Below are 14,295 nucleotides of genomic sequence, written 5' to 3'. Positions count from 1 at the left end.
AACACATATCTGTGGCTAGGGCAGCTTGAAATACAATAAGTCAAGCAGAAACCTCTCCTGAGAAGATCATCTGTGTGAGCTGAAGGTCACTTGAAGACATTCATTGCAGGCTTAACCACAAGTCCCCTCTGACTGGGCAGAACTTTGATACTTCACTCTAGACATTTTAAGAAATACAATATAATGTTGTTATAAAAACACAGACTTGGGGAACTTTTAACATTGCCAGAATACTTTGGAAAATAGGTAGATTAGTTTCAAGCAATGATCTCACCATACAAAAAGTAAACTGGGTGACAATTGCACTACAGTAAACTTTTTAGTGGAAAGTGCAACTGTAACATTCCAAGCATGAGTGACTGCCATTTTCTACTTTTCATTCCTGAACTAATTTGAATACAAAAGCCAATATGTTTTTCTTTTAAAGTAATTTATTTTTGTCCAGCAAACAAAAAATCATTGAAAAGCAAAACTAAGTAAATATTTTATTGTTAAAAAAAACAAAAACTTATTACTGTATGATTGTTAAACAGTTGTATAATTTACAAAGCCTGCTCTGCATCTCTCCTCTAAATTTACAATAGAGTATAAGTTATGAAAATTGGTGACCAGTTGCATTGAACACCTCAAGTTATTCCCTGTAGTTTTCCCTGTAATTGTATCTAGAAATTAAGGGGGTTGCAGAAAGCAACCTAATGCATTTCAGTAAATACTAGGGGAAATGTATCCTTAAGTATACTTAATACTTTATTGGCTGGTTTCATAGACCCCAAATGGCACTGGACTAACCTGCTCAAGGTAACATTAGGTAATCCAAGACTAATGCTAATTGGAGTATGTGAAACTAGCTGAAGGTGGATGAAATTATAACTCATCCTAATTTAGACCTAAAACACTGAACGTGCCACATGATTGTGTTCCAGTTGAAGATGGGCTGTAAGTCAGCAATGAAGACCGGGTTGCTATGCAGCCAGTGGGGGGTACTGGTGGTGCTCCTCAGCCTCTGGCTGCCCCAGAGCTTATCCCAGCAGACGACCTCTCCATCCCCTCAGCAGAAGAACAAGCTCAAGTTCCGACTGGCTGGGTACCCCCGAAAGCACAATGAGGGGCGCATCGAGGTCTTCTACAACGAGGAGTGGGGCACCTTTTGCGACGACGACTTCTCAACAGAGAATGCACACGTGCTGTGCAGGCATCTGGGCTTCATCTCCGCCACGGGCTGGACACACAGTGCCAAGTATGGCAAAGGAACAGGTGAGAGAGGGAACAGCACTAGAAACTAGTGGTCGTGAACATTGCATTTAGTCCTAAAGTTGCAGTATTCTGGAATTGTTTTGTAGTTTTACGTTAAAATATAATTCCCTTGAATGGGTATCCTCATAACCTGGTTTAGAGAGTAAGTATCTCTTTTACAAGTTTCACATGTATAAATCTGCTTTGTATTTGTATTTGTTCTTAAAACGATATCCTGTTTTGCCCTTTAAAGTTTTGTTCTAATTTGCCTTTTTGATTCCTGTACTTTTTTAACTGAGATATTCTCAACAAAAATTCCCTCACATATTATACTATGGTCTTCCACAGTTAAACTCACTACACTGTATTCTACTTTTCAGAGAACAAGCCTGAAAAGTTAGTTTCAGCTGCCACCAGCTTTCACGTGTTTAATTGCAGCGGTAGAATGTTATGATGGACATATTCCAGATCAGTTTTAGTTCAGAGAATCTACTTTTTTTTTTAAAATTGTGTTTCAATATTGTGCATTTTTTTTTAAGTAGATGATCATATAGAGCTAATATTTTAAACATGGGATTGAAAGATGAAGGCTTACCTAAATACTGTATGTGGCTCTACACCTTATTTTAACAAAATACTGCATGCATGTGTTTCATCACCTAAATATAGTCAAACTGTTTCAAATGTATGTCATGGCCCTGGTGTGTGATGCAGATGATGTTGCTTGTTGTTCCCCAGGGAAGATCTGGCTGGATAATGTTCAGTGCAGGGGCAGTGAGAAGAGCATCACAGACTGTAAATCTCAAGGCTGGGGGAACAGCGACTGTACTCATGACGAAGACGCCGGGGTTGTCTGCAAGGACGAGAGGCTTCCAGGATTCGTGGAGTCCAATGTTATTGAGGTAAGCTTCTGGTTCACACAGTTGTGTTTCCATCCATGACAGTTTGGATTTAAACCAGCCAGGAACACATTGATTGAAGGACAGAAAATGGTCTGATTGATTAACAGAAGCATTAATAATCTGTCAGATTGAAGGTGTTACACCTGTTGACCAGCCAATCACCTTTTCACTCTCTGAACCTAAGCAATGGATGTTACCAAGCTACTGAACCCTGGAGGCTAGGTCCAGTCTGTGAGTCTTCACTTGGACTTGTTGCAGGCCTAACAATTAGGGTTCACTGAAGCACAGTCAGAAAGTGTTCCTAATACAGAGAATGTTTTACCCAACCCTGCAGGACTGCAAAGGCCAGTGAAGTACTCCTTGTGGGTCCCCAGCCAAGATTGGCAACTTGGTGCGAGCAGCATTTTACCCACAACGGAGTAACTCACCTGGCACTCCAGTGCTTTTGCTAGGTGAATGACCGGGTTACCAAAGTTTTGTATTGCATGTAAAATTTTAGGAAGAGACCTATAAAATAAAGTCCTTTGTGCTGTGCACGTGCACCGTCTGGTTTCGGTTGGCAACACAATTGCAAACTTCTGATGAATAATTAAAACATTCTTGATTTTTGCCAAATATCTATTAATAAAATACTATTTTATTAATAATGAGTGAAGTTTCTTACCATAATGATGTGAAAGACTGCACAAGAGAAATATTGGATTACAATCAAAAACTGCCAATGGACCACCTGCTAAACATATGTAAGTTTTACATTAAGGAGGAAAACATTCCTTTTGCTTTATAGAACACCTTTTATTTTCTCTTAAATAATAAAAATATCATCCGTTTTTGCAAAACAAATAAAATAATTGATATAGGCATGTCAAATAGAAACATAGTTGGGTTTTTGAGATACAGTCTGCATAAACTTACTACATGAAGCACAAGACATTGTACAGGAAATTCAGCATGTAAAAATGTCAAAGCCACAAGTCCACACCATTGTGAACAACTAAATTAGTGCAGTATTAACAAATGATAAGCACTTTACTTAATCCATTGCAGCCACATACAGTGGTGGCAGGGTGGGAGTGAAACCCACGTTGGCATTAGTACGAACAATGATTTATTTTTCTTCTTATCCTTTTGTTTTGTCATCAAATTACCCACTGACACAGAAAAGTTATTTTGCCAGTGGTACCTTGGACAGGATATGACGTTTAGTATTTGTGTGATTTTAATGTAACTTTTATGCATGGGGACAAGTGCTAATACTGTGGCAATGAACACATTTAATGCAACACTGACAACATGTAACTGTTGCAAAGCCAGTGCTCTTTAGATTCTTCCATGAAGTAATGTAAAGATGCTCAGTAAGTCGATCATTCCATGCTGTAGAATATTAGGGTTAGGGGCACCCCTGAAATATTTAGAGATGTGCTATACATAGACACAGGCCAAGATATAAAGGTGTTTATTACAAATCTTGAATATCTGGCCCATACTTTTCAACAGCTATACTGAAGTGGACCATGTGTATGAATAGTATTGCACGTGCACATCCATACACAAATGCATGTAGAGAATTAGGTAGCATAGTTTGATACAGCCTATCTCAAGTCAGATGCAACTGGTAATGTACTATCCGCTAGCTGGTGTGAGTTCACAAGACATGCAAGAATTAACATAGTGCACATATAGTGTGATTAATGTATTCCCACTCATTTTTTTTTCTGCAAAAGCTTTTATGTGTGTTTGGGTCTAAATGAAGATCAGTAATGTGATGTGCTGTACAATTTTTTTTTATATAGTAGAGTATGTGATAATAACATTAGGGGAAATTCACAAAGCCTTTTTACTCAAGTGTCATTAGCAACATGTTTTTTTTTCTGAAAAGACAGAAATACACTTCAATGTTATGAAACTAGGAATAACCAACTAAATAATACCTAAGAGCCCTTGCATTAAATACCACAGTTGTGTAGCTTCAATGGGTGTTTGTCTCCATTTGAGAAACATGGTGCTAAGTGGCTGTGGATTTCACCCAGTGTGTCTAACTGCAGAATATGTTAGACTCATTAGGCATTTTTACCTAGAAAATGAATAAAGCAACTGCTGTTTCCCGTCTCCTGTTGCTAACATCCAGTCTGTACCAAGTAGACAACCACAGATGAAATGTTGTTTTAAACAAATGATGCAATCTAAAAAAAATGTTGGCCCTTCTGTCCTATTCTCAAGATGTTAAAACTGACCGTGCATGACCCTTGACAGCTTCCATTTACAAAATGTGAAAAAACTGTGTGTTTGTTTGTGCTGGTTTATGAAATTCAGCTAGATAATCTGAGTATTATTTAGGAGAGACATACATTTAAAAATCTCTTTTAACCCCACCTTTCCACCCTGAACAAAAACTTCTGGTCATAACCCCCTTCAACCTTTACAGGTTATAGCCAGATTCCTGCTGGGTCATGTGTTCAGTTTTTTAAGTTTTAGTACTCAAATCATAAAATCATGAAATCATCATGGAATGTTTTGTTTTGAAGAGGCATTTGTCATTGACAGCAAACATGTATTTAAATGTATGATTACAATTTTAAAATAAACACTTGAAATAAGAATGTTCCCAAATTTGACCCATACTACACAAAGTCTCTTTTTCTTTATGATTCTCTATGTGTGTATTTTCAATAATCACTTTGGAGGTTCACATTCAGTAGGTTGTACAGTAGACATTCTAGCTGGTGCATTTCTTCTATATTCTTAGCAGATCCATCCTGTTACATTGGTGCCGTGACTCGGATCTCTAGATTGTCTGAAGCCGATGGCCGAGGTTAGGGGGAAGAGTGTAACGGGCAGTGTTGTGTGATACACTGCCGTTACAGAGTCTGTCCTGTCCCCTGTCGGTGTGATGAGATGAGGTTAAAAGCTTTACAACCACAAATGCAGAAGAGCCTGGCTCTTCTGCATTGTGGTTAAGACGCTCGATTGCAGTGTACAGGGTCACGAACCTAGGGAGAGAGAGAAAGAGTTTTCTTTTTTTTTTAATTAACAAACCATTCATATTCAGCCAAACAGAAATCAGTTGCAGTTAATGGAAAATCTGTCTGGATGTTGACTGGTTAGAGTCTCAAGGCTGACATTTAGTGAAATGTAATTCAGTAGTACTCTAATAAGCATGGTTTTGTCACATCTTTGTGGTAGTTTGTGAAACCCATTTGTATAGGTTTAAGAAAGAAAATATGAATGAAAAAAGATATTCCTTTTTGTTGAAGTCATAGACTTGGCAGTCAGGATCACAGACATAAAAAGATTGGTTTAGCAAATTGGAGCCACATTTAGGTTTAGCTAGAGGTGTTTTATATTGGCTGTCATTCAGATGTATTAATCTTTGTCATGCATGGATGTTTAAAAAAAATATTCAAAGACAACAGTGAACATGTTCACCAAAGTACACATACAAATGATACCATGCAATGCGCATTAAAATAATCATGCAGAGCAAGCCAATTTCAAATGTGAATCTTTTGTTGGTTCCAATAAAAATGTGGTTCCAAAACGATCTCAATAATTTTGCATCAACAATGTGACTTTGCAACCCATTCCACACCCTCACTAGTCTCTGTGTAAAAAAAGTCCCTACTAACCGCTGCCTTAAGTCTGTCGCCAGTGTGTCCTCTGGTCCTGGTTTATGGCAGCTTTGAAGAATGTAGCACCTGATTTGAGGATCTTTTATTTTTAGCTATATCAGATAAAAGCCATTACACACTGAATCTGTCTGAAGGATACATGACATTTAAAAATGCTTAAAAGGTTATGCATTTTATCTTTTTGATGTGTTATAATTAAGGCTTTGCATTGCAATCTGACTCACCATTATATAGAAAAATAAGAAAGGTAATCCACTTTGATTCTAGCATCCTCATTCCATTCAGTTGCTTTCTAAAGTCTACTTCCATTGATCTTTCTCAGGAATAACCTTCTTTCAACACCACCTTATGTAGTCTATACTGTACAGTTCTCATCGATTCAATCCTGTCTCTCTGTATTCTAGCAGGTGGAAGAAAACCGAGTGGAGGAGATGAGGCTCAGGCCTGTGGTTTCCAGCGCTAAGAAGAGGATGCCCATCACTGAAGGCATTGTGGAGGTCAAGTACAAGGACAGCTGGGCTCAGATCTGCGATGATGGCTGGACTCCCAAAAACTCACATGTCATCTGTGGCATGTTCGGATTCCCACAGGAGCGAAAGGCCAACAAGAACTTCTACAAGTAAGACAACCAGAGGGTTTCATTCTAATTAATAACTTCTACAAGTAAGACAACCTGAGGGTTTCATTCTAATTAAGAACTTCTACAAGTAAGACAACCAGAGGGTTTCATTCTAATTAAGAACTTCTACAAGTAAGACAACCTGAGGGTTTCATTCTAATTAATAACTTCTACAAGTAAGACAACCTGAGGGTTTCATTCTAATTAAGAACTTCTACAAGTAAGACAACCAGAGGGTTTCATTCTAATTAAGAACTTCTACAAGTAAGACAACCTGAGGGTTTCATTCTAATTAAGAACTTCTACAAGTAAGACAACCTGAGGGTTTCATTCTAATTAAGAACTTCTACAAGTAAGACAACCTGAGGGTTTCATTCTAATTAAGAACTTCTACAAGTAAGACAACCTGAGGGTTTCATTCTAATTAAGAACTTCTACAAGTAAGACAACCTGAGGGTTTCATTCTAATTGCATGCTGCAGGGTTCATTTTTGAAGCACAAATGCACAGCCGTTTACAGTTCAATTTAAAGTGTGATGATAATTCACCCATTAGGTAAAAAATACTTCAGGCCCTTGATGAAGAAAACGAGCAGACCTTAAGGATGCCTTTTCAAAACCTGTGAATCAACATACAATACTACTTCTGTCCTCAAGACTTCCGGCAATCTGTTCCACACAGTAATGTATCAAAGATATAATCATCTTTAGAATAAATCATTTTTTATGGTCAGATCAAGGTTGTTTGACGCATTTACCACTGATTGGGAGCTATATACAGCAGTTACTATTGCTGTTCTTGAATCTCTATTTATTTTTATGTGTATATATTTTTTTTTCCCCCAAAAAAGTGTTTTCATAACGTCCGTTATGCAAGCAACTGAGTTCACTTATGCAATAGGCTGTAAAACTGAAGCATGAACTATACTGCGCATCACTTTCCATATGGAGTCAGATTTTTAAGGCTCTGGGTGTTGGGATGGAGCTGAAGGTAATTCTTCTTTTCTTTTGCATTTATATTTTTTCCATATGAATTTGCTTTCTGTGCTGGATCTGAGCCATAAGGGAAAGGGAAACTGTTAATGCGGCTCTCCTATGAATAGCTTTTACAGAACATGTTGTGTTTCTCCTCTGGATCTCTTTGAAAGCTTCCAGTAGTTATTCAGCAAAGGAAAAAAACGGACCTAATAATTCTTCTTCTTCTTCTTCTTCTTCTTCTTCTTCTTCTTCTTCTTCTTCTTCTTCTTCTTCTTCTTCTTCTTAAATAAAAGATGACAGAACACAACCCCAGATTTGCCTTCAACTTACAGTAGCTGTTAAATATTTTAGCTAATAAGCTGAACATTTAGAGATGATAACTGACATCTTCAGACTCTGTAAAACTCAAGCAAAACTGATGGTATTACTGATGGTAGAGCCGATGCTTTCAGCATGTACTTAAAGTAACAACGGTCTTAAATATGTAGTATCGATGTACCACTATAAACATTCGTTTAATGCAGTTTGGATTAATTGCATAGTGATGTGTTATTGTTTACTGCACATTATGTTGTATATACTGTACACACACTGAGTATGCACAAGAAAAACAGTGTTGTGCATTACACAGAGATTGCTATGTGGCTAAATATTATTTATAATTTTCCCACAGATAAATACCAGACTAGACCAAATGTGTTACTGTTCTAGCGCATAATGGATCTTTGGAACTCTGCATGGTCAGAGTTCCATAGCTGTACTCTTGAAGTCTTGTTAAAGCATTTAACCACATTGTACCAGCAATTTGTCTCATTCTGTGGCACATAACAATCTCTTCTGGTTATGTTGAAAAACAAAAAAACCTGATCTAGCTGATTTTAGTAAGGAATATCCATAATGAGCTTAATTCAATGTACTGCACCTAGTTTAAATATATGGTAATGTATCTTTATTTGGAAAAGTCTTTATTATCCTTGGTTCAACTATATACTGAGTTTATAGTACTTGTACACAGCTTTTGATAACTCTATGTAAAAGTAATGTCAACAAATGGAGTATACACTCATTCATATAAATACAAGGTGGGGTTCACTTCGTCATCGTTAAGGCCATTGCACACCAATTAACCTTTCTTAAGTACGTAAAATCAAACAATGATTAGGATTTCTTATTTAGGATTTCTGATATTATATCAATGTTCCACCAAAGTGTTAACACTGCCTATATTCACTAAATGACATCACAAAACATAAACAAACAGTTAATGCTGGGCCCAATGCTCCAGTTTTGCTTTCCTTTAGTAGCCTACAATCTCAAGCAAGTAAACTACTAATTATGACAAATACATGAGCAATACTTTCCATCCACAGTGAGGGTTCTGGTATTTCTTAAGCATCTGTGGTCATGTTGATGTTTAGTTTAGAACACAGTTCCCACGCCTAATATATTTATATATGTGTGTATACAGTTGTAGTCAAAAGTTTACATACACTAATGAAAATTTATAATTTCTAGAAATTTCTTGAAAACAACATTTTTTAGGAAAAATCTTTTGTAGCAAAACTTTTGCTTTTGTAGATGTGGAAAAAAGTTACAAAAAAATAGTTGTCTACAATTATTTATTTTTGCAAAACTCCAAAAATGCTAATTCAAAAGTATTCATACCCTTTGATGCTATGATAGGATTGTCTACTAGGTGCTAGAAATTTCAATATGATAATGTAGAACCTAATTCTAGAAAGAATCTAGAAAATGCTGGATTGCAGGTGAACATTCTTAGAGTATAAAAGGGTTAGGCATAGGATGATTGCTGTCATTACCAATAAGTCAATATGGGAAAAAGTAAAGAGCTATCTGATTCCTTAGGCAGAAAATTATTTATTGTCATAAAGCTGGAGAAGGATATAAGAAGATTTCCAAGCATTTGAGTATCCCAATTTCAACTATTGTTTCTATTATCAAGAAGCACAAGAAGCACAAGACTGGTACTGTCACAATGCTCCCTCATTCTGGAAGAAAGAAGGTTCTTTCACCAAGAACAAGTAGAAGAATTGTGAGGAAGGTTAATAACAATCTGAGATTGACTGCCAAAGATATTCAAAGTGAACTGGCTGGAAGTGGGACTGGGGTTTCCATTTCAACCATAGGTTGAGTATTGCATGGTGAAGGTCTCAATGGTCGCAGGCCAAGGAAAAATACACTCTTAGGAAAACATCACAAGGACAATCGCTTAAAGTTTGCAAAATGGCATTTGAATGATGGATATGAGTTCTGGTCAAAGGTTTTGTGGAGCTATTTGGTCATGCTGATAGTCATTACGTATGGAGAAAGCCTGGTGAGGCGTGCAAAGAAAAGAGCACATTAACTTCTGTCTGTCAAGCAAGGAGGTGGTAATATCCTTATATGGGGCTGTTTTTCCTCTAATGGCACAGGAAATTTAGTTCCAATACATGGTAAAAATGGTTCCATAGCATACCAAAAGATATTAGCCAATCATCTGAAACCCTCCGCTACAAAACTTGGTTTAAAGCGCAACTGGACATTCCAACATGACAACGATCCAAAACACACATCAAAATCTACTTCAGAATGGTTAAAAAAGAATAAAATCAAGGTTCTGGAATGGCCTAGTCAAAGTCCTGATTTAAATCTGATTGAGAATCTTTGGTATGAGTTGAAGAAGGCTGTGCACAAGAGAAGTTCTTGTAATTTGAATGAACTGGAACAATTCTGTGATGAAGAATTGTTCCAGTTCATTGACAAATATCCTAATCATTTAAAATAGGTTATTATTGCTAAAGGTACCTCAATTAGCTATTAATTTCATTTTCCTTGTCAGGGTATGAATACTTTTCAATTAGCATTTTTCAATTAGAGTTTTGCAAAAAACATTGCTGAAATAAATAATTGTAGATATCTATTTCTTGAAAAAATTTTTCCTCATCCACAAAAGCAAAACTTTTGATACAGAAGATTTTTCCTATAATTTGTTTTTGAGAAATTCCTAGAAATTATAAATTTCCATTGGGGTATGTAAACTTTTGACTACAACTATATATACAGTGCCTATAGAAAGTCTACACCCCCTTTCAAAATTTTCACCTTTTGTTGCCTTATAGCCAGAAATTAAAATGCATTAAAATATATAAAAATAAAAACTGAAATAACTTGGTTGGATAAGTGTCCACCCCCCTTGTAATAGCAATCCTAAATTAGCTCAGGTGTAACCAATCGCCTTCAAAATCACACACCAAATTAAGTGGCCTCCACCTGTGTTAAATTGTAGTGATTCACATGATTTCAGGATAAATTCAGCAGTTCCTATAGGTTCCCTCTGCTGGGTAGTGCATTTCAAAGCAAAGAATCAACCATGAGCACCAAGACACTTTCAACTCCAGGACAAAGTTGTTGAAAGGCACAGATCAGGGGATGGGTATAAAAAAATATCAAAGGCCTTGAATATCCCTTGGAGCACGGTCAAGATGATTATTAAGAAATGAAAGGTGTATGGCACCACCAAGACCCTGCCTAGATCTGGCCGTCCCTCCAAACTGGATGACCGAGCAAGAAAGAGACTGATCAGAGAGGCTACCAAGAGGCCAATGGCAAATTTGCAAGAGCTACAGGCTTTTATGGCCAAGACTGGTCAAAGTATGCATGTGACAACAATATCCCAAGCACTCCACAAATCTGGCCTGTATGGTAGGGTGGCAAGAAGGAAGCCATTACTCAAGAAAGCCCACCTTGAATCCCGTTTGAAGTATGCAAAAAAACACTCAGGAGATTCTGTAGCCATGTGGCAAAAAGTTTTGTGATTTGACGAAACTAAAATAGAACTTTATGGCCTAAATGCAAAGCGTTATGTTTGGCACAAACCCAACACAGCGCATATCCCAAAGAACACCATCCCTACTGTGTAGCATGGTGGTGGCAGCATCATGTTATGGGGATGTTTCTCATCGGCAGGGACTGGGGCACTTGTCAGGATAGAAGGGAAAATGAATGGAGCAAAGTACAGAGAAGTCCTTGAGGAAAACCTGCTGCCCTCTGCAAGAAAGCTGAAACTGGGATGGAAGTTCACCTTTCAGCATGACAACGACCCAAAGCACACAGCCAAAGCTACACTGGAGTGGCTAAGGAACAAAAAGGTAAATGTCCTTGAGTGGCCCAGTCAGCGCCCCAACCTAAATCCAATCAAAAATGTGTGGCATGACTTGAAGATTGCTGTCCATCAATGCTCCCCAAGGAACTTGACAGAGCTTGAACAGTTTTGTAAAGAAGAATGGTAAAATATTGCCATATCTAGGTGTGGAAAGTTGAGAGAGACCTACCCCAACAGACTCACAGCTGTAATTGCTGCCAAAGGTGCTTCCACCAAGTATTAACTCAGGGGGGGTGGAGACTTATCCAATTATGACCTTTCAGTTTTGAATTTTTAATATATAATTTTTTTCTCAATAAAAACTTTTTTCCCCTTAACAATGTGGAGTATGGTGTGTAGATAAGTGGAAAAAAATCCTCATTTAAATGCATGAAACTCTGAGGCACTGACACAACAAAATGTATACAGTATATAAACTGCAATGTACAAAAACTGAAGGCATATGAAAGAAAAGGTTTATATATGTGTGTTTTTTTATGCATTTTAGTTCTTGGTGTCTATAGCTTTTCCAAGTGCTTTCAGACATGTAAGTTTGGCATTGGCCTACTCTAAACATTGTAAAATGTTTTTTTTTTTTTTTTTTTTTTTTTTTTTAACCAGGAAAAATAAAACAGACTGGATTAGTTAAGGCACAAAGTCACGTAACAATCCAACTATATATATATATTGGAAAAAAAAATAACATTTGCATTCATTCAGTTACCTTCTGACCTTGAGTAAAAATAGTATCAGTGATGATCAACACTTGACTGAGGCATATACTGTACTGTTTATCTTTTAATGTGCTGAAATATATATCATCTAGTTTCATGGGGCCAGTGCTTTTATAATAAAACATTAGCTTTCAGTTTAAAGCCCTGTCATTGCTTCTCCACTTTATTTACCCAGTCTTGCGAGTGCCTATTAGGATGTCACATTTAGGATATAGACATTACAAGCACTAATCCCCAGAAGCTGCCCTGGCTGGTCAAACACAGACTGTTTAATGTGAGGAGGAGAAAGTGGGGGAGGAAGACTGAGGACTTGTTGTCAAAGTCAATATTCCTGGAAAGATATCCAGATGTATGTATGCTAACAGTCCCATTGATGCTAAAACCAGTAGAGGTTAAGGGTCTGAGTTGCTGAACAGATGATCAGATGATTTGGATATTTAAAATGATACTCTGTGTACAGTACAGCAACCCGATGGATTCAGTCTTTCAATAGTTTCTTTTGAAATGAGATTTCAAAAGTGATTTCCTCAGGTTAATGCCACCATCACAGGGGCGCTTTGGTTGCTGGTAGGCTAAGGTGATGGACATTGTGATAGAACTACCCTTTTCCTGCTATTGCTCTATTATTTCAGTATTCCTGTAATATTATTCTGACATTCCCTCTTATACAGGTGTGAGACACACTGGCATTTTATGATTTAGATATGTCTCATTTTAATTGTCTTTAACTTCAATCTATTACATCATTCTTTTTTGGAATCTTGATTAGTTTCTCCAAGTAAAATGAAAGAGATTATTTTCAACTCCTCTGGCTCCTTCCCTCCCTTGGATAAGTTTATTGCAGTACTTGTTAAAGTAGGGCAGAACACAAATGCATTGACCCTCTGTTGCTTCCTATCACTTATAATTGGCCAGGCTAAATGTATGATTAAACTTACTTTTGGGATCATGTTATCTATTCTAAATCAGCAGACAGTAAAGACATGCCTTTTAAGCAGGTTTAACCCTCAAGTCATATCTTTGCATTTGTGTTCCATTATTTTAAAGTGATATGGCCATCACAGTGGCTTCTTTGAGTACTAATAAAACTGACGCTAGCCTCTCTTCTGTTCTGCGCTTTCCTGACACTGGTTTTCACTTTGGAAAGCCAGTTACAATATGTGAAAAACAAGGGATGAGGTTAGAAAATAGTTAGATTGTTTCCTCTTAGCAAGTCTTTAAAAAAATGTAATAGTCTTGTGGACCCTTTCCAAACAATATCCTCTGTTTTGGTTTTTCTTTTTTTATAATCATTACAATGTAAGGGTAACAATATTTTTTCCTGTATAATTTTTTTGTTTTAGCTAGGCAGTTTACAGGAGGATTGAAGACATGTACATTTTTTTAAAAAAGATCATTTTTATTTTTTTTATTTTAAAACATACTGTTGCTGCAGTATATGCGGTCACTAAACTGCTATATGCTGTGCAGTCTGTAATTGCTTTATTCATTCCAGATTAGTTTGAAAACAAAACTTCTGACTGCTTGCTGTGAGCTTCTGATTTTAACCCCAGTGGACTTCTCTGGATGGTTAAAAAATAATCTTATATGAAATAGTATACTATGCCAAAAATCTAACACCGTCTCCAATAATAAAAATGTTTTTGGAAGTACTGTGATAGAAGAAAGGGCCACTGCAATAGGTATAATCCTTATGAGGAAGAGTGTGGTAAAACGATTTTATAACTCCCACCCCACTAAAAAAACATTCTTCTCCTCGCACTATTTCCTGATGGCAACAGAGGAATTGGCGCTGCAGTTCTCTGATTGGCTGAGCTGTTTTATAACTTGTGTGCAACATGTCGACTTGTGTGTGAGAAAGCAGAAGGCCTCCAGTCAGCCGTTTTGTAAGCGGGTTCTGAACGTCAGAGTGATGAATCACAGTGCAAGGTCTGAGGGAGAACAGCACACACATCTTCAAACCAATGTGAACTCCACTTGGAGGAGGACATCGTGGCGCTCTCCAGGGAAACCGAAGGGATTCAGAGGTCAAAGTCTGACTATGTTATACAGCCAGCTTGA

General features: G+C 37.2%; 1 protein-coding gene across 7 annotated transcripts in view; it reads left to right on the top strand.

Annotated features, from left to right (window-relative positions):
* The window catches only part of LOC117408371 (lysyl oxidase homolog 3B-like), a 49,138-nt gene that overhangs the window by 5,891 nt on the left and 28,952 nt on the right, over positions 1–14,295 (top strand). For all 7 annotated transcript variants that reach the window (XM_059004216.1, XM_059004234.1, XM_059004222.1 and 4 more), the window contains 3 exons: positions 924–1,254; positions 1,972–2,135; positions 6,169–6,383. In XM_059004216.1, coding sequence (XP_058860199.1) covers positions 930–1,254; positions 1,972–2,135; positions 6,169–6,383 — 704 coding nt within the window. In that variant the 5' untranslated portion in view covers positions 924–929. The remainder of the gene's footprint in view (positions 1–923; positions 1,255–1,971; positions 2,136–6,168; positions 6,384–14,295) is intronic.

The sequence above is a fragment of the Acipenser ruthenus genome, chromosome 2, assembly GCF_902713425.1.
Source record: "Acipenser ruthenus chromosome 2, fAciRut3.2 maternal haplotype, whole genome shotgun sequence".
In the NCBI taxonomy this organism is placed as follows: Eukaryota; Metazoa; Chordata; class Actinopteri; order Acipenseriformes; family Acipenseridae; genus Acipenser; species Acipenser ruthenus.
This window is presented reverse-complemented; position numbering and strand designations above follow the sequence as displayed.